General features: G+C 43.2%; 2 protein-coding genes across 4 annotated transcripts; one reads left to right on the top strand and one right to left on the bottom strand.

Annotated features, from left to right (window-relative positions):
• The first annotated feature begins 309 nt into the window (after positions 1–309).
• Positions 310–6,254, top strand: LOC128757581 (DENN domain-containing protein 11-like). Of its 2 annotated transcripts, none has more exons than XM_053862983.1 (9): positions 310–931; positions 1,696–1,795; positions 1,895–2,053; positions 3,193–3,349; positions 3,407–3,545; positions 3,605–3,736; positions 3,797–3,947; positions 4,794–4,862; positions 5,480–6,254. In XM_053862983.1, the coding sequence occupies exons 1-9, from the start codon at positions 544–546 to the stop codon at positions 5,673–5,675; spliced, it is 1,491 nt and encodes a 496-aa protein (XP_053718958.1). In that variant the 5' UTR covers positions 310–543; the 3' UTR covers positions 5,676–6,254. The 2 variants fall into 2 exon arrangements, with proteins under 2 accessions (XP_053718958.1, XP_053718957.1); XM_053862982.1 differs by having other exon boundaries at positions 3,797–3,951; positions 4,798–4,862.
• LOC128757580 (FYVE, RhoGEF and PH domain-containing protein 4-like) lies at positions 5,560–19,969 on the bottom strand. 2 transcript variants are annotated; one of them, XM_053862981.1, is made up of 16 exons: positions 19,771–19,969; positions 13,654–13,791; positions 12,897–13,434; positions 11,555–11,945; positions 10,938–11,083; positions 10,540–10,696; positions 10,146–10,284; positions 10,002–10,060; positions 9,777–9,920; positions 9,543–9,715; positions 9,378–9,408; positions 8,960–9,043; positions 8,771–8,896; positions 8,541–8,684; positions 8,334–8,474; positions 5,560–6,504 (listed from the first exon to the last, which is right to left on the bottom strand). In XM_053862981.1, the coding sequence occupies exons 1-16, from the start codon at positions 19,880–19,882 to the stop codon at positions 6,289–6,291; spliced, it is 2,739 nt and encodes a 912-aa protein (XP_053718956.1). In that variant the 5' UTR covers positions 19,883–19,969; the 3' UTR covers positions 5,560–6,288. The 2 variants fall into 2 exon arrangements, with proteins under 2 accessions (XP_053718956.1, XP_053718955.1); XM_053862980.1 differs by having other exon boundaries at positions 5,561–6,504; positions 13,654–13,794.
• Positions 19,970–20,421: the final 452 nt, after the last annotated feature.

The following is a 20,421-nucleotide window of genomic DNA, read 5'->3' as shown; positions in this document are numbered from 1 at the left end:
GTGTACACGTTTCATTAAGACAACCTCGTGTTGTTTTAAAGGCAAAGATGGATAATATTTTCCCATCAATTTAGACACAATATTTCAAGAATTAATAGCCTTTAAAATGTTACATTTTTGTGACACAAACCCACATTATGAATGCAAACAAACCTCTGAGGGCGCCTCTGAATAAAAAATAAATTGTCAAATGGAAACATTTAATATGATAAACTATGAATGAAAAGGGCGCTGCATTGCTGAGATTAAGTTTGAGTACCGTGGTGCATTCAAGGGCGCGGGTTTATTTTACCACGCGGATGAATGGCCTTGAACGCACCTCAGATTAAACGGAGGAGTAGCCCTCTCCTCCAAACAGCATCAGATTAATTCCGTGCAGAACACGCGGATTAAGGAGACGACGACGATGTGATGCGATGCTCGAGAGCTCTTGGGAATAAGTCAGCGGTGTGGGTGTAGGGCTCGACCCCGGATGGAGCCGCAGTCTGTCGGCTGAGACATCATTCACGACCCACGGCGGTGAGAGCGACGAGGCGGTGCAGGATGGTGGAACGGTCGGATCGAGCCCCGCTGCTGGACTGGGAGGAGGTCCCGTCCGCGGAGAAGCCGCCGGGAGATGAGGAACAAGCGGCGCATCCTTGCAGGGACCGGCTGTCCAGCCCGTCCAATAGCCGGGTTCTAACAGCGTCGCCGGGGTACGGGTGGAGCGGAGGCGGCGGTCTGGGGAGTTCGGGACCCGCCAGGTCTGATGGCTGCAGCGCCCCGCCCGTGAGCCCCAACACCGGGGCAGACGACCAGACTTTCACGGGCGAAGAGGAGCATTTATCGGATCCGGAGTCCTTGGAGGCGCCGCTGGAGGACCAGATGGTGAAATGGGAGGAGAGCGACCAGATAGTGTCGGTGTTTGTGGTCGCATTCAACACCAGATCAGGTACATTCTAACCTGTAATACCCAAAACACACCTCTATTACAATGTAATTATCAGTATCATTTTATTCACGATCTGATGTGAGGAAGCCACCCAGACACCAGCCAGCCTTGATATTAAATGAAGCATAAATTATTTCATCAACTGTCGCTTAACAACAGAAGAGTCATCTCCACGTCAGATGGAGGAAGTCACCCTCTGTTTTCCGAGACAGTTGGTCCATCCATTTTTAATGAGGCCACAGTTAAAAGCGGATGGGCCCTAATGAAATAGTAGCTCTTCTTCTTATTGATCAGTTACAGCACTGGAGTGTCGGAAGTGTTTTATTGCCAAATATAAAAGCTGCTACTGAAAGGGTGAAGCAGGGTGAGGGTCAGGAGAGGTCAGTGACTGGAGGTGATGGGAGATGTGGTGAAGCATTGCCAGCAGCAGCAGAGGACCGAGCCTGGAGATCAATATGAGTCCTGTTGGGTTCCTGCTGAAGAACAGGCTGCCAGGAAGGTCAGGTTTGTCGTTGCGACTAAAATCTTACAGTATCCAACACAGCTTTCTTTGAGCAACCTTTATTGAATAACAATGAACCATTGGATGCTGACTAATATTTCAACTTAATCTTACTTTTTGGATGCTTTTTTAAATATTTGCCCATTATACAAGGCAGCTTTTTCTTCATTCCTTCAACAGGATGTGCAACATTGATGGATATCCTTCTCAGATGGGCTGTTCTACGTCACTCACGGTCAGTGTTGTCTTGTGTCTGTGACAGGCAACATGCTGGAGTGGTGCCTACCCAAAGACATGGACCTGGAGGGGGTGGAGTTCAAAGCCATAGCCAGCGGGTCACACAGAGTCACCACAGACTTCATGTGAGTGTCGCTCTGGGCTCAAGCCATTGGGCCAGATCTAGTCGTACCCCTTGACCCATGGTAGGCCACGCTCCTCTGTCTCCTCTCGTCTGTGCACAGATACTTCCGGAAAGGCTCATACTTTGGCTTGGCATGCTTCGCCAATATGGCAGTGGAGAGCACAGTGGAGCGAGGGGCTAGAATGAAGTCGGTCGGGATCCTGTCGCCGTCCTACACTCTTCTTTACCGCTACATGAGCTTCCTGGAGCATCAGGTCAAGTATGTGCATCATCACTGTTGGTCGCCATTATGCCTCCTTCACATGAAGCTTTACAGGGACATTACTTGACAGGTCAAATGAATGAAAAACAACGATATTTAAGTCACCTGACCTGAGGGGTTGAGCAGATGAAATGTTGAGTTAAACTTGAAAAATGGCTGAAGGTGCTCATATTACGTTCTTTTGTATTCCAACTTGCAAGTGGGGGACCCCTGGCTTAGAGTACAGAGACACAAGGTCACCATCCTGCATTGGTCCCGTGGGCTTTTTCTTATGCTCATCATCTGGGGTTTTCAGCAGTAGACAAGAGTCAAGCCCTTGGAAAACTAGCCAAATCAATTGTGTCATCACATCTCTTCTGTCCGACCTCTGTGTGTCACGAGGATCCAATCCAGATCACTCCTCTCATTGTCCTTCCGAGTTCATCATATGACTTCCATTTATGCTCACCAGTCTGTGCCAGATTCTAAGCAGTGAGTGTTTGGAAAACATTTCATCGATATTGTCATGTTTTGTGTTCACTGGTGTACCTCAGCTGTGGTGCATTCACTGACCTCAATCTGCAGTCATTCAGAAAAAGAGGGCTTAAAGAGGAGTCCCGTTTCTCCTCACTAAAATGTGTGGCATGTTGTTTCTGCGTGACAACCACTTGAAAACTCGACTTTGAGACGTAAGATTTTTTAACACTTATTCAGCGTCCTGCGAGGTCTATTCTGCCTTGCATGACCTGGAAAAACACTGAACCGGTCGCCAGTCCACTGCACAGCACATATGCTCCAACACGACGATTTTTGTTCAGTTATTCAGTCCTATGATTTGCCCTTAAACCCAGCCAAAACTCTGCAACCAGCAGTCTGGCGATACAAAGGTCGGCCAAATCCATTCTTCTCAAACTGTTTTCATAATTTAGAACAGTCAGTGGTAAACATGACTTGGTTATGAAGACTGACATAAAGCTCATGAAATTCCAAAAACTGAATATAGAGAAGAATGGATTAGCGATAGTTTGTATATGACTGTACCATCTGTTGGCGCGGTTGGTAGCACTAACATTTCGTGATGAGGAAAAAAGGCAAACGTGTATCTGGTTACTCGGCTCGTAGCCATCTTTGCACCCATCTGTTCCTTGGTCCTGCAGGCTCCAGCTACAGTCACCAGGTCACTACTCCCCACTTGAAGCCTTTTACGAGGACAAGAGAGCACTGCTGCCCCCCAGTGGGGAGGACATTGTAACCACATGCCCAGCAAACGCCTGGGGAGCGGCCATCAATCACAGCATGCACCCGGAGATGAAGGTGAGGACGTGTTCCCTGATATTTTACAGTTGGACTCATGATATTCTCCTGAGGCAGATCACCCATCCAGCTGGATGCATGTCACAGTTCATCCGCTTCTTCGGGGAGCAGATCATGGTCTTGTGGAAGTTGGCGCTACTCCGCAGACGGATTCTCATCTTCTCGCCGCCGCCTGTTGGTGTGGTCTGCTACAGAGGTGAGCCACACCAACCATCAAGCTCCAACCAGCAGCGACTGACTTAAGTCTCTGGCCAGTGTACTGCTGCTGCTGCCTGGCCAACATCTCCATCCCAGGCGTGGGCGTGGCGGTGCCGGAGTTCCGTCCCTTCTTCTACGTCAACGTTGCCGACATCAGCGCTCTGGAGAACGAGCTTTCTTACGTCGCCTGTGAGTTAGCGTGCTGTCACAGACTTTGTGTTGTTGCTCATGCGCGGTCTGGATTTCCAGGCACAACAGAGAAGATCTTCGAGGAGAAGAAGGATCTGTATGACGTTTACGTGGACAATCAGAATGTAAAGACCTACAGGGAAGGTCTGAAGCCTCTGCTGCGCCTCAGCACCGCAGACAGAGAGAAGTATCGCAAACTCACTGAACAGAGGCAAGTACAGGCTGTGAAGCTTTTGTGACCGGCTCTGTCAAAGCATTGCTGCGGCATTATGACCACATGTGATTCAGGTGACCGGTTTACTGACACCACTTACTAAAACTGTCCCACCTGTCTGGGACGGTCTAGCACACATAAAATGTCATGTGAAGTCTGACAGACAGGAGAGAGAAATACTATATTGTCGCTAAAATATTGCAAAACAAAGGTAAAAAGGAATTTGATTACGTATTTTTTTTTCAGTTTATATACCTTTTATTCTCTCATATGGATCACACGTATTGGAAGTGTGAATATCTTGGATGCAGAAATATGGGTAAAATATGAAACTGATATAAAGCCACTTCAGGTACTTATTATGATTGACAAAAATACTGTTGAAATGAGCATTTCACATTGAAAGCTTTAATTAATTTGGGATTTCAATGTCATTTCTATTAGCTTCGGGGTAGAAAAACACAAAAATAGTTATTTTAGGTCTGTATTTTCAAAGACCCACGGGGCCATACTAATAATTTATGAAGAGATGAGACAGGGAGCATGATCTCTAAGGAGCCAATGGGCAATAGAAGTCAAGATGGCGGAGGTACACTAAGAACAGAAATAAACCAGTGTAAAGAAACTAATACAAGGCCTTTAGACCTTAGAAGAGTGGCCGAACCACCTAACTTGAGTGAGATGACCAGCTCAGTAAAAAGATATTTTGATCATTTTTGGTGTGTTATGGCACCTTTAACAACAAAACCCCACACAAGCTGAAGTTCCAGATTCCACTTGACATCATCCAAGTGGTCATAATGTTATGTCACTGTAAAAACTGACATTAAAATATCTGTGCAGACAGATGCTGCTGTACTCTCAAGAGGAAAACGGCGACTGTGTGTCGAGTGAAGAAGATTTGTTCATACTGTAAGTACGAGGGTGAAGTGAGTGACTGGCGGAATGACTCTGCTCTCAGCAGTTTTTAGTTTTGGTGACCTCAGGATCTCATTAGGCCAAGACCCTCATTTCCCACTGGTGAAAGAGCGAAAAGGTCTGTCCAGACAGGAGATCCTGAGATGAGATCGATGGAGCGCGAGAGAGACAGACAGATTTGTGTAGCTTCAGTCATGAGGACTGTCTGTTGTAGTGAAGAATGAGCTGAACCCAAACACAAAGTGACAAAACAAGGTCGCAGCAACAGGCGGGTGAAATTACCCAAATTTATCTGCAGGGTCCCAGCAACTGGGAGGAAGCCAGGGACAGACCTGGGAGAGCTAATGTCTCCAAGCAAGCCGAGGCAGAATGAGTTCTTATCAAATAAGCTTCTGTCATTAAAAAGTCAACAAGAGACCACCTTAAGTGTTGCATGGTCAATGTATGCAATTGCTGGTAGTGAAATAGCTTTGGGTCTTGATTCCAAGACAATTTGGTAGATCTGCCATCAGCTGCACAGGCTAAACTTGTCCATACACAGAAAGAAATGTAGCCTTAAAAAGAAGTAAGAAAACGGACTGTTCATGCTGATCAAAAACTTCCTATTGTAGGTTTTTCTTGGAGCAGAACAACAGAATATTCCAGACGCTCAGCGAGGTGGCGGGGAGCTGCGATCCCACCCTGACCCAGGAGAGCGTGAGGGCCATGGGCCTGGACCCTCATGGCGACAGGCTCTTCTTGCTCCACCTGCTGGACATTTATGGATATGACACACTGATGGTGTCCGAGCAGCTGTGCTGCAGCTGAAGGACACCACCGATCCTCTCCCAGTCTGTCGCTGAAGTCTGCTACATTGCGAGTTACGGAAGGTGACTCAGAAGTCGGAGACCTCTTATTCACGCAACTGATGAAGCAGATGTGGCAGGGCGCTGACGCAGAAAGGGACAGAAGGTTCTGACTGCGAACGTGACCAGTGCCAGCCCTGTTTTGTTTTCCATTGTGTTTAGTGGGACGTCCGCTTTTAAGAGACTGGACAGTAGTTCTGTTACAAAGCTCCAACTCAAACATATCACACTCATCAGATGTGAAGGTGTTAGCGGGCCAAAAGGTGCCTGAAACACTACGTGACTCCGTTTATATCCAGCTGTTTCTGTTGTGATATTGATTTGTAAATATTTCACTGTTTGTGCAGAAGTGGGATCCAGTGAATGTGTTTTCTAAAGACGACCAAGAACCCACAAAACTTCTTTTGTGTCAAACCGTCTTTTCTTTCCCGACATCCATGCACCTTAATCTCACAACCCCTGTCGAAATGGATCGTCCGACTCAAGTTAAAACATTTATTTATTACACTGTAAACCGTTTCACAATTAAAGTGCAAGAAGAGTGAAAGATAAAAGTTTGCTTTTGTTGTCAATGTTCAGCTGTTTCCATTGACGAAGGCTTTGTGACAGCCACCGTTCATTGAGTCTTTGAGAAGCGTGAGCCAGTGGTGTCTGAGTTCCGAGGTGTCGCAGGTGAAGGAGTGTGTGGATGAGGAATCTCTGAGGGTGAAGCTGGACTGACCTGAGAGCTCAGGGGGGCAATCCTGAACACTGCATTCCAACAGGGAGATGATGGAGAACGGCTTCACGTCCTGGAGAGAGAGAGAAGAAGAAGAAGGTGAGGAGGAAATGGAAGACACAAGCAGATAATGTACTTCTTATGGCAGTGTTCTCAATACTTTCATCTCCAATGGACTTAAGATCCCGGTTTGCATGTGCTCAAGTCACGAAAAACAACGGTAAATGAAGACATAAGAGCCATGTGTACATGGGCAACTCCACTGTTAATACAGGACCCAGGATGACGACCTGTCCCTAAAATGTTCATGACACAATGTCACCCCAAAATTAGAGGTCAGCCAATCATCTGTCCTCACTACCATTTGTCACCGTCATGCCACTGTCAGAGCACACAGAGACAGCACCATCAAAAGGTCTCTTTCACCAGCATGCAGACGTCTCAGATGAGGCTCAGGTAGATGTGACGGCGGCTCCTCTCTACAGTCACTGCAGCCACGTGTGCCCAATAATACACTTTGTTTGACCTGCATTTGAGACACGCTACATCGTGACACAAAAACTGCTCTCCCATTACTGCAAATCAGATCGTCTTTGGTTAATAAATTCATTTACTTTCCAGGAATTGTATACATTCACTGCAGCAAGAGTATTAACTGAGGCCTACACGCCATTTTGCACCTTTGAAAGATGCAAACCTCTGCATGCAGGCTGTGCTTTGTATCTTATATAAAGACAAACGTTGGTTCAGAAATATTTTTTTTCTTAACTTAAATAAATACTTCTAATTAATATAGTCTCTGTTTATTCCACAGCCGTAAAGTCCTGAGTTACTAACCATATTTTATTTTTATGTAACTTTTATGTACCCAAAAACTCACTTTATGTCAAAACAACATCAATATTTTAATTCAGTTTAGTTAATTATTGCATTAAATCATTTTATTTTAGATGTTTTTTCTTCATTGACAATGCTGAAGATTGTCAGTTCAAAATTAATAATATTATTGGACACACGGGTCATAAATGCGCATCAGTTGAAGAGCACATAATTTTTGATCTCTTCTTAATTTTTTCTATCCATCTTGTCATGTTTCAAAATAGACATAATATCTACATTTTCTATGTTACTTTTTCCAGCAGATATCAAGTAAAAGTTTTAATCTTGCACAGAACATTTTGCCACTGATTTTAAAGTGAGCTTCACAATATAACAACGCATCTTTCGTCCCGTCTTCATCTGCAGTGAATAATGTTAGCATGTGGCCTCTTCGAGTTATGCCTCTCATCCTCAGGAAAAAAAGCCACATTAGTGCTTTGTTGTTCCTTTTCTCGTCTGTGTGAGCATATCACGTCAACTTGTGCCTGCAGGTGCTCGTATGCCTGATGGAGTCTAAAAATAGTGGGAGCTACTAGAAAGGCTCGCTGAACAGCTTAAGCCAGTGGAGGGTGAGTAATTCTCCTCGGGGTACAAGATGAAACTAGAGCTGGTGAAGGAGGCAGAACTCTAAAATGCCAAAAAGCCTATAGTAAAGAAAAAACAGTCTATACTAACAATCCATTGACAGACTTTGACTATTACCCAAAGAAGTATCTTTGGAAAATGGAACGAAACTGAAATTGTGTGCCACTTAATGTTCACAAGAATCTGTGCTCCACAAAAACCCCGAATGAGCAACAGGGGTCAGTTCCACTGCTTCATAAAATCTCATCAAGTGCCCCCGGGAGGCCCAGTAAGGCACGGGTTGAGTTATACAGGGCAGCTGAAGCTCACCCACTGAGATATACTGTCGACCACGCCTTGACATTGGACATTGAAATTGAAAAATCTCTTCATGTATTGGTCCCTGAATGCTTCAGCTAACATGCCTATGGACAACATGACTTCTGAACGTGTAGTGACCTGTGAAGCCGAGTAGAGGCAGAGAGTCGGCGGCTCGGTTCGTGTCAGAACACACCAAAGACGCTGCAAAGTCTTTGGATTGTAGCCGTAAAGGAGGAAGCCACTAAATACAGCATCGCCCAACACTGGGGGAGTCTCCAACTGAGGGACACAAAATGACCGTTAGAACAGTAACTTTAGAAAGAGATTTGACCGAATCACACCAACCTCCTGTGTTCTCCTCTTCTTGCCCTCCGCTCTCTCCCCTCTCTGTCCAGTCAGGGTGGAGAAACAAGATTTACAGACTTTGTTCAGCTTATTCCCGTCGTACTCCAGAGCCACTTTGTAGTCTGAGCACTTCCAGCACACCACCTAGTGGACCAAGGTGGAGAAAACGCGAGTAAAAGCTTGAGTTTCTTTTATAAATGAAGGAGAAAAACAAAAGCTGAACCACTCACGCAGCCGCAGGCCCGGCAGTGGTGTCGTCGTCTGGTCAGCGCATTGAATGGCTCCTGGCATTTCATGCACAATGTGACCTCATTATCCCGGATCCAACGCGGCGCTCGTTTCCCCAGCTCCTCCACCTACAGCCACACATTGAGTCACACGTCTGGTCCTCTCCGACTCTAAAAGCAGCAAGAACCTACCGGCTGCTCCACGTTGAACTCTTTAGATGCCAACTTAAACGTCTCATTTTTCTTCTGGAATACACTGATGGCTTCCCGAATCATCTGCAGGGAAACATTGAATACTTGAGGAAGGCGGCTAATATGAAACAGTTGACATGAAATGTACAGTTATTTTACACTTAAATGATCTTATAATTCATGGATTAATTTCTGGCTTGTACTGTAATGACAGGTAGACGAGTGCGGTGAAGACTAATGGAAAAAAATAGAACGGGCAAATAAGAATAACTTATATTTCACAAGCATAAAGTAAAGAACAAAGGAGACCTAGATAATAAGAACTGAACAAACATCAAGACAAATAAAAAAATAAATATATAAAAGAAAGAAAAGAAAAAGACAAATGGGAATAAGGAAAAACAGTAAAAATGCATACCTTAATCCACTCGTCTCGTTCTTGCTCCGAACTGCAAGGTAACAACAGAAAGAGCAGAGCAAGGAACATTAAATAGACATACAATGTACATTTACTGTGAGACCTAAATGCCAAGAATGAAAAAAACAAAACAAAACAAAACAGCCTGAAGGTAGAACAACGCACCTGGCCTGCAGTTCCAGAGTCTTCTCCTTCCCAGACACCTGGAATGTGTGTGCGTGATCCTCATTGGTGGTTGGCTGAACCTGCATGCTGTCCACTCCGATCCTGCTGCGCACTGTGAAGCGCTGACCCACAAGGCAGAACTTTGGGGAGCAGCAGAGCAGGAAGTTGTTGAACTGTAAAGAAAAGCTGATAAGGAAGACTTGCTTTTTTTCTGCTTTAGTGGTTGATCCTGACCAGGAAGAGGTGTCTCTCCATGGCCGACGTGTTTCGAGCTGCTAGCTTCAGCAGACGACCCTCCTTCAGAAACTCATTGGTGGGATTGACTACTTCCTCTTCTCCCACCATCTCATAGATCTCTAGCAGACGCTTCAATCCCTCCTGTGGAATAGCACAAGACAGTGAACGGCATGATAGATGCATCAAACACGCATACAGCCAAGGGGATAGCAATGCACGCACAGCTCTGTGGATGGCGCTGTTCGAGTGCGTGGCAGCCATGGAGATGGTCTGCAACGACTCTGGAAAACAAAACAGCAGTTGAAATACAAGTGAAAAGGACTTTTCTTCCCACTTATGAACCAAAACATGATAATAAATACTTACTCTGAGCGAGCTGGTAGTCTGCATTATCCTTGGGCAGCACTTTGAGATAGTCCCTGAGGAGGAGCTCGTAGCGGGGGACTCTCTGGATGGGCTCCAGCATGTGATGCTGCAGCGACAGATTTCCACACACCTCCTGACTCTGAAGAAATACAGTACACCAGAGACGCATTGATCATCCAAGCAAAGTTAGTTGCTCCACAGCAAGCCAGATGATGGAGTTCCTCGAGAGGAAGCGAGGTGCTCGATGAGGAAGTCAGGAACACCACAGAGGTCAGGTGGTGCAGGACATGCGCATGAGACAAATGAGGACAGGGAGGGTGCAGGCTTGACTGGGTAGATCGAACAAGATAGGTCATGGCTGACAGATGAAAGAAGAAGTTAACGGGTTTCTGACCTGTATGTCCCGAACAACATTGCGGAAGGCGGAGGAGCGTTCCGTCCACGTCCTCACCAGCTCCATTGCCTGGTCAAAGTTGCTCACATAGTCAGCATACATCCTGAGGAAAGGAGCGTGGCGGAGTAGAACATTTCCTAAACCTGGACTCTCACACCTGGATGTGGTGGAGAAGTTCAGAAGAAGAACAGTGATCACTCGCAATTCTTAAACTGCACTTTTTCTTTAATTCGTTTTATTTCGGTTTCGCCACATACCACTTAGCAGATTGTATTATTCAGGTAAGGATCTTTTTTTATTTTACTTTTTTAATAGAGGAGGCAATACCGGCCTTTTGCATGTGCTCCGCGAAACAGACCACAGTTGACCTAATGGTTCGCAGTGATCCGAAAACCCACCAGCTGCTGATGCACTTCTCCAGGTCGGGCAGCACAAACTGACTGTGAAAGGAGAAGATGGAGGAAATGTTGGAGAAGATGTTCTTGATCACTTCGGGAGGGAAGGACCCTCGTCCTGCTTCTTCTGTCAGACGGGCGCAGAAAACCTGCAGGAGGAGGCAAAGTTGTTTACTGACATGACAGTTTGGCTGGTTACGTGGTTCGTGCACTCCAGGCGCCATTTTTTCTTCTTGAAAATTTATATCTCAATCAGGCAGCGTTTTGATGCACAACTTCAGGACTGGACATCAAAACCTGAGGGTGAAGTAAGTTCTAGTTTAGCAACACCCTGCTGGCTGGTCTGCCCCCTGTCCAACTCATCTGGTCTTAAACCGGCCCACACAACACCACTGCTCCAGTTTGACTGACTTCCCACATTCGACTTGACCAGCACTAACATTTGAGAACTGAACCTTCGATGTTGGCCCATGATAGGACAGTTTTGAAATCTTCCTTTGCAGACTAATACACATTTGTGTGATGCTAAATAACAACCAGTGAAAAGATGTCAAAAGTAAAAAAGTAATAAACCTAATTTTAAGTATTTTTCAAATGCTACTTTATCAACAGTGACTGACCCGGTCCAGCAGGTGGAGCCGAGTCACATATGCCCTCTCTGTCTGCAGAAGCTCGGTGGCGATTTGGAAAAGCTTCTGCTCGGCTCTTTTCTTCTCATCCTTTTCATCGTTTTTGCTCCCCATCTCAACATCAGTGTCTCCGCCTTTGGGAATCCTGCCATATTCCAGAGGGGCCCCCGTCGAAGGACAGAACAACACGGGAACAATCTCAGCTCTGGCATCCACTCCAGGCGTGATGCCATTCATCTGACCCGGCGAGAGCTGGGAGCTGGTGATGGAGAGGTGAGGAATCTCTTCGCTCAGGGCTTGTTGAAGTTTTGGGTGACTTTTGTTGGTTCCACAGTTGAGCAACTGCAGAGGCTTTAAAGGAGAACGGTCATCTGAGGAAATTCTGTTGGGACAAAAAGTGAAGTCTTTTTAAGTGTTGAGTGCTTAAGTGTTCCAGACTGATGAGTGCGACTCATCATGGAATGAACAAACACCTCATCATGGTTTCTGTTTTGGAGGCAGAAAAACAGAGCAGTTGATTATCAACTTGGACAATCTTCAACAGTAAACGGAAACCTTAAACTCTGTGTTTTTTGTTTTGTTTCAAATAATTATTTTCATTGTTCAAGTATTTTTGGAATTTTCACTTTTTTTTAACTTCAATTTTAATACATATACATTTTTTCCAAGTTCCCCATGATATACATATATTTTTTACCCAGTATCACATTTCTATCTTTTTCATTATTCAATTTTGTATTCCAAAGTTCAAACGTCAAGCTAAACTTCAAAGAGGAGCTCTATATTTTTTTTATTTTTAGTTTCAAGTTGTCTGGTTTGTCTGGTCCCCCCAGATTATTAAATTTGTCACTTTTAATTACTTTTTTAAATGTCTCTATTTTCCACTTTCAATTCATGTTTGAATTCAAAGCAGATTATTTTTTTGTTGTCAAATTGTCTTTTCATTTTTTGAATAATTATTCTTTTAGCATTTTACATATTAAACCTGTTATTCTTCATTAATTTGTTTTTGTTTTTTAATTTCAAAATTATCCATACAGAATTTCTGATTTTTTTTTCCTAGAGCGGCATTTTTTTAAACTTTATTCCAGCATTAAGCCTTTGGTTTTTGATCACAATATATTTTAGTTATATCTGCAGTTCCTTTATTTCTAGATTTAAATGACATTTATTTTGTGTATTTTCCTGCTCCCCCACCCCGCCTGTGGAAAAATATTATTTTGAAACGGACTAGTTTTTTTCCCCGTCACTCTCGAGCCGTTGACTTGGTAGATAAACTAATGAATGAAGACCCCCTGAAGACATTAAATCGTAGCATAAAAAAAAAACTCACCCGCTCTCATTGCAGTAATGAATCAGGTTGGGCACACTCAGGGATTTCCCGACTTTCTTCTCTTGTCCATCCATTTTGCTGTGCATACCCAGCCAAGACTTGGACTTCTTGGCAGGGCTGTAGAACCGGTGCTTGGGCTGAACTGGACTGGGGGTCCGCAGTATTCCAGCCAGGGGACTACGGTTCCGTGGTGAGAGCTTCACAGGAGTGAATCCTTCCTCTTTCCCTGGACAGCGACCAGGAAGGCTTCTTCTCCCCGGACTGGGGGACCCTAACACTGGACTGCTCACTCGACAGGGCACCCCCTGGGACAGCGAGCCCGGGCTGATCTGAGATCCAGCTACACGGCTCCTCTCTCTGATAGGACTGGGCGAGCCGTGACCGTTCGGAGTTGGATGTACAATGAGGACAGAAACGTCACAAGCAGGACTCTGATTCTGGTCTTTGGCTCCTTTAACTGGCTGAGACTGGAATTTTCCCGAAGTGGGGCTGCTATCTCCCCTCAGTGGACTCTGGAGGTGAGCTGGTTTAGGAGGAACTGAAATCGGAAGGAATTCGATCAATGAGTCAACTGATGAGTTGTGAGCTGTGGCATACTCTCGCACACAGGCATCTGGAAATCTAAGGACAAACAAATTGTGTATCCTGAAACCTCTCAGAGGTAGAAATCAACATTAGTTGGACGTCGAGACAAAACATTTCAAGCACTGACATAGGCTAGTCACATGACCAAGCATGCTGCAATAGTAGCCGTTACCTTGAGGTTTGTTTGGTGATCTCCTTGTTGCGTTTACTCTCTCAATTTTCCCTGCAGCATGACTGGGGTTCGGTATTGATGCACCGATCCTGTCACATGCAGGGTCGCAGCTGTACGATCCACACACTCCGCTGGTCACTACTGGAGAAAATAGCAAATAGCAGAAATAGCATCTCAAAAAACACTTCAGCTCAGTGATGCCAAGGAAGAATAGTATCCCACGGGGCTCAATATTTGGGTAGATTTGTTGAACTCTTTCGAACACGTGACTGCAAATGGAAATCTGCGTCCTAAATGATACCGTTCCAAAGACACAGATTACAAATGGAGAGCAGATCAGACCACACAAACCAGAGCTTCACCAGCTAAAACAGTGGCGCTAAGAAGATTAAAAACAATGCAATACATATAGCACAAAGCAAAACGCGGTGAATACTGCAGGGCTGCAACCTGTCTTGAAATACGGAATTGTCACGTATTTGACACGTAAACGAAGCATTACAAAACGCAACTTGTTCCCTATTTGGGAACACAGCACAGTCGTTTCCCTAAGCATACGATCTGCGTTAGAGTGTTCACTGCACCTGCCTGTATGCAAGTAGCGTTGCCCATTGGAAAAAAAGCAACTATTGAGAGATCCGTTCATTTGAATGACTCAACAGATGCCTTCCTATTTGTTACCCTGAGACTTCGGAACATAGTTGCAAGGTCATGAAAATTATTCTTGCCCTTTTACTAAAATTAAACTGCCCTGTGGCACTACAGTTATTCCTGTACCTCCCAATATATTTGGAATTAGCTATTTTTAAATTAAAAACATGGGCCAATCTTGAATAATTTCATGATTCTGAAATAGTAAAACACAAAATACACAAAGAAACAGAAAACGTCATTTCTAAACATTAGACATTTTCCCACAGAAAATAGAGCAAGTGACAAGAGATTTTCTTGAAAATATTGTATATATAATGAGCAAGATTATAAGGAAAGTTAACGAATGCTTTGAGAAGCGACAATGAATTAAGTTTACAAATTTACAGGAGAAGACGCAGAAACATCTCGCATCGTCCATTTACAGATTCAGCACATACAAGAAATCTACCTGAATTGATTCTAAAGAGGTGAAACAGGAGCCCATCCACCTCTTCATTTACTTGCATTCTTCCAACAACAAAAAACATTTTAATTCCCTGCTTCCACAGACCTCCATCTAAAATACAAACCCTGACCTTACATTATGTAAGTGGATTATTTTCTTACCCGCTGTAATTTTTCTCCAAATGACGCAAGGCGTTCCATAACATGTATAACAAAGTTAAAGTTGTCAGATATGTTTGTGCCTTTGTTGAAAAGTTGAGAGGGATTTGTGAGTCATGTGGAAACGGCTGAGGCCGACTTTCTCAACCATGTTACACTTCCGCTTTCTCACTTCTGTCTTTTCATCACAGGATCCAACAATCACAGTGTAACAGCGTCAGTCCTGTCAGAGTCACCAAACCACATTCCTCACCAACTGGTTCAACAAATACACCTTCAGGACTTGTACAAGAAAAAACAATTATTTCTGTCTCCTTTGAAGAACACAGGTGGAGGACACTTGAGGCTCCTTGTTTCACCAGCTCCTACTGGCAGCAGCTCAGGTTGGAGAATCAAGCTAGACCAGCTGAAACAATGACATATTTCTTTTCAGCCTTCAACTCCACCAACCACAGAGGAGCTGGGATCAATATTTGTTTGTAGTGTAGGCATGAGAAGTTTAACAGAAGAAGCGATATAGGGATATAATGGCTACCGTTATAAATGACACACTGCAGTAAAAATTGTGATGGCCAGTAAAGACAAGTCTTTTAGAGATTACTGTCAAACCGTGAGCCATCACTTGACCAATAACTCACTGTGTGACTTCTTATTTCCAGAGGATGGAGCAGGGTTTACATTGAGATCACCAAAGATTCGCTGGCCCAATATATTTGGTCGAATAGTGAAAAAAAAAAACAACGCAGCGCAGCCTGATGATGATTTTCGCTTGGAATCAACAACACAATGTAATAGAACGTGTCTTTCAAGTACAAAATGTGCAACTGAGGTGGAATGAGCTCTGCAAGACCGCTGACAACATCCCACTCCACCATTCTACACCACCACCCCCCACTTCAGCGGCGACAGCACCGACTCCACGGCTCTCCACCCTGTCAGCTGGTGACAGAACAGGGGCGGTTCAACACAAATCAGAATGATTTTGACCTTTCGACCCACGTATTAAGTTTCCTCCTTATTTGAGTGATCCAGTCTGCATACAGTTTTCAGTTCTTTTAAAGAGTTGGTGAGAATAGAATTGCAGTTTGCAATGAGTGTTAAACCAAACTATCTGCAGCCTTCTGTTTACATTGCCCGTTTAGATAAATGGAAAATTTGTTATACATTTTTTGTTGTCATTATTATTATTTGAAAAGCAGTCTGACATATATAAAAAATAGTCAATCATCCAAAGATTAACTTTATTTAACAAATACATAACTATGTTCTCAACTATTAATGCAATACAAAAAAAAATGAAAAAAAACATTGGATATTCGTATTAGTTATTATTCTGTACCTAGCCAAGCATTTTATTGCGCTTTGGCCACACATTTTCAATTCGGTGCATCCTGAGAAATCATCATGAAAATCCATAAATAGTGATTTTGTGTTTAATCCTGGTTAAATAAAGGCTAGAGTGCAGCAGTTCGTGTGGGTGTGAGACGTCATGACGGATTGAACACCAGCGTCAGCATTACAGCTGACCCAATAGATCTAGGATGTCAAACGAATCCAAAAACAAAAAGGGCCACAGTGGGTGCAGGTTTTCGATCCGACCCTGACATTAACCAGCCAGGTGTCAGCTGAAACAGCACCACACAGACGTTCAAATGGATACTGGCACCTGATTGGTGGGAAGGTGTCCTCTAGATTGACTGGAACAAAAGCCTGCTCCCACTGAAGCCCCTTAAGGACCGGTTTGAATGCAATATATGTTTATTGAAGTGTTTCAATTAAGAATCAAACTCACTGACTCGCTAATATCTGAGAGTGTCTGCTGCAACGGTGCACTCTCCTGAGCTCGTGTCGGCATCTGTGTCTGCTCCTCAGCCAGACTGCAGCAGTGCCTCACATGCTGTCACGCAGCCATCTACTACATTAAATCAGTCAAATAGATGTTAATGCATCGGAAACAACGCCTCTGCTGATGAACATTTAAACCAACGAGGACATCAATACGATCGCTCTTAACCATGGTGCCATTAACATGTGTGAACTGATGATGGTTTCCTGTCGTCGCAGACACTCACATGATCAGAGCACAAAAGAAACTTGTCTTGCGTCCTGGAAATGGGCTAACTTAGACAAGATTTGGTTTTGGTGAGGTGTTGTAGGTTCATTTAGCGATACAGATGTCCCAACACAATTCCCCCACTGATTCCCATCCCATCGTGCTGCTGCTGTGACATGAGACAGATCCAGTAAAACTTCAGAACTTCATTATGAAACACAACATAATGTTCACTTGTTATGGGGATATATCGTAAGGCTTCTGGAATGGAATCAAGTTATGAAGACAGTTGTAAGAAAAGCTCCTCCTATAGAACGAAACCGTACAAACACAGCTACTGAAACAGCTGAAAAAGTGGGTGTGACAAATCTGGATTGGAAACCTGAACTGTGCTGAGATGGAGCGGCTCAGGTCTCTACAAAAGCCGAGGAAGAGCCTTTGTACGAGACCTGGGCAAAACTGAGAAGAGGAGGAAATATTTCTGACAGATAAATGTTTAATTGGTTAGTTTAATATTCATTACCATAATGTCCAAAACATACTTCTAGACTTAGGTTTTATTAGTATTTTTTTTCTTTGGCATTTTGTATTCATCATTACCTCCAGCTTAGAACATTCATAAATAATGTTCCATTATTTTGGCTAGTCATGCTTTTTTTCACCCATGAAATAATTTCTGAATGTTTATCAATGTTTTTTTTGTTATTTTATCCAGATTACTAAAGTATTGTTTTCCCCAAGTTTCCTCCTCTTTCCAGGCTTCATTTTATTCATTCCTTCTGTTTTGCTAGGCGTGATGGTCCCTGACAGTCAGCTTCTGCTCTAGGAAGTCCACCTAGTGGTGATGAAGTAGAAAATACATGAAGAAGGAGAATATTTGATTGGGACCAAAGGTTTCAAAAAGCTGGATGAACTAACTCGTCACTGCCGCACATCTTGAAATACATGACGTTTTAGTAAACTCTTTTGCCATTGTATATTGTCTGAATATTAATGACTAACCTTACAACAATATTACCATCCCAACATTTTTGCTTCTCTCGTGTTATATAATATAATGACAGACAAACTTACACATCAAAACAATTAAGAACTGATATAGGGATATAATGGTTAAGTATTGCCAAGAAAAATTAAGGAAAAGCTTTTAACATGAAACATGATTTGATTTTGATTCGGGATATTTCACACATACCAATTTTCACATTTCCAAATTTTATTTCAATCTGGAAGAGATTGTTGGAGAACAAATGCTTAAACTGTACAAGAACACAGTAAAATATTAACATCCTGGTTCAAACTACAGTCCATAATTGACACGATAAAGATGAATTTGACCATTGATAATAAGTTTGAAAGGAGGACAGTTTCAATGGATGGGCAATAAAATTTCCTTCAGGACCACATTATATAGTGTAACTTTTGTGACAAGCCAAAAGAGCCTTAAATTGAGCCTTAGATTCTGCTGCCAAAACAAGGAGAAAATAGGGGGGAAAAGGGACATTACCGCATGAAATTAAGTTTTTCAATTAAAGGAGTGGGTTTTATATTTTTATTATATGTTAAACTTTACATTTCACCTCAAGATTCAGAAAATAGATCATACACATCGGTGGTGACTACCTTGGTAACAGAACCTTTAGAATACAAATAGTAATGAATACCACACTGGTTTAGACAATACAGACTACATTGAGACTTGTAAAAAATGCTTGACTTCCTAGGATAGATGACATGATTCTAAAATATGTTGACATTAGCAATGTCCAACTGAACATCTAAACTTAAAAAAACAACAACAGTTCAATCCAGACGCTGAGCAGTTGTGTGGCCTCATTCATGTGAGGCAGTAGAACAAGCGCACAGTGATTAAGGGTCTCATTCCAGCAGTACCATCGGAGCAATAGACTGATAATGCAGTGGAAGTCTCAACAGACCTCCCTACTCTCTACCACAGCAGGAAAACAGTGGCGCTTTGTGAGAGCAATGATGGATTGAAGTCTCAGGACATACAAGGCAAAGTCTAGGCTGAATCAGGGGGAACAGATTTCAGTCCACTAATCCAATAAACTCAACAGTTTAAAAAGAGATGTGTGCCATTTAACCTCCCAACTCTTAACCAATGAGCAGTTGAGCAAATCAACTTTCTGTATATCAGTACTAACTAAGCCATTGCTTCTCATGTGGCCGATCAGGTATTATCCACATGCTTGGACAGTTTAGATTCAGTTACAATTTTATATAAACTATGTAAAATGTTAGTAAATGTTCAAATGGTCTGAGCTTGCAACAAAAAAGTACATAGGATAAAGGAAGCAGCTAACAGATCATTTGAGATGAGGCAAAATCATCATGTCAATTAACATCAACATGAACCACTATACTAAAGGCTACATTCATTTTCATGAAGAATTTCCAGAGCAATAGTTTGTACTTCAAAAACACATTAATATGAATGACGTTTCTCATTTGTGTCAGTTGTGTTTATCCTAAGATGTACAACTGAAAGCAAAAATATGGATTTATTTAAGAGATTAAAACATAAAAAATATCGACTTGCCGCACATTTGGTGTTTAGTTGAAATATAATACCCCGTGCTAAAGTTTGACAACAGTGCTGCTAATGTAAAAACGGCTAAAACGAAGAGACTTAAGTTGATAGAAAAAGTTCGCGTATTCCAAGGAGTAGTTTAAGGATTTCTCTGCAAGAAACACTCCTGTCAATAGACTAAAAATAGTCAACAAAATATGCGAGAGGCGAATACTGAACACGACAGGGTTTCTAAATACATAAAAAATACCTGTACCTGTGTGTTCAGCGGCACCTTTCACCTTCCGCCGGACCGCCACCCGTCTGAACTCCTCCGCCTCAGCGTTGCAGTTCAACGTCAAACTATTCCGTTTCTTTCGGTCAAACATTGTCTTCAAGTCCTCGTGAATGACACGGACGTGCGTTAGTTAAAAGTCAAGCCGAATGACACGCAGTGCACGCAGGTGCAGCCGAAGTAGACGCAACCAACCGCAGACGGCGTTTCACGCACCGCCAATCACTCAAATAATAGAGCGGTGTGTTGGGCACAGCCGATCACGTGGACGCTCAGCGTCTCATTGGGTGGGACGTAACGCATGACGTCATCATTCAAAGACCACCATATTCAAACATCAAGTCAGCACCATGCCTTTCAGAAGCTGAGGTCCAGTCATGGGGACAGAAAAAAAAACATTTATGAATGGATGAAAGTGTTTCTGCACATGTGCAAAAATCTCTTCTTGTATTTTGAAGAAGTACAACAACAAACAAAACCTGCAAGATCATAAAGGATATATTAGAAGGCAGTCACCATCCCGGGTGAATAAAATATTTTGGACAAAGAACTGAATTTGATTTTCATGAATGATAAACACAGAGGAAGATGACAGATCATGAAGGTAGTGGAGGAGATTCAACATAGTGTTTC

The sequence above is a fragment of the Synchiropus splendidus genome, chromosome 4 (genome assembly GCF_027744825.2).
Source record: "Synchiropus splendidus isolate RoL2022-P1 chromosome 4, RoL_Sspl_1.0, whole genome shotgun sequence".
Lineage (NCBI taxonomy): Eukaryota > Metazoa > Chordata > Actinopteri > Syngnathiformes > Callionymidae > Synchiropus > Synchiropus splendidus.
This window is presented reverse-complemented; position numbering and strand designations above follow the sequence as displayed.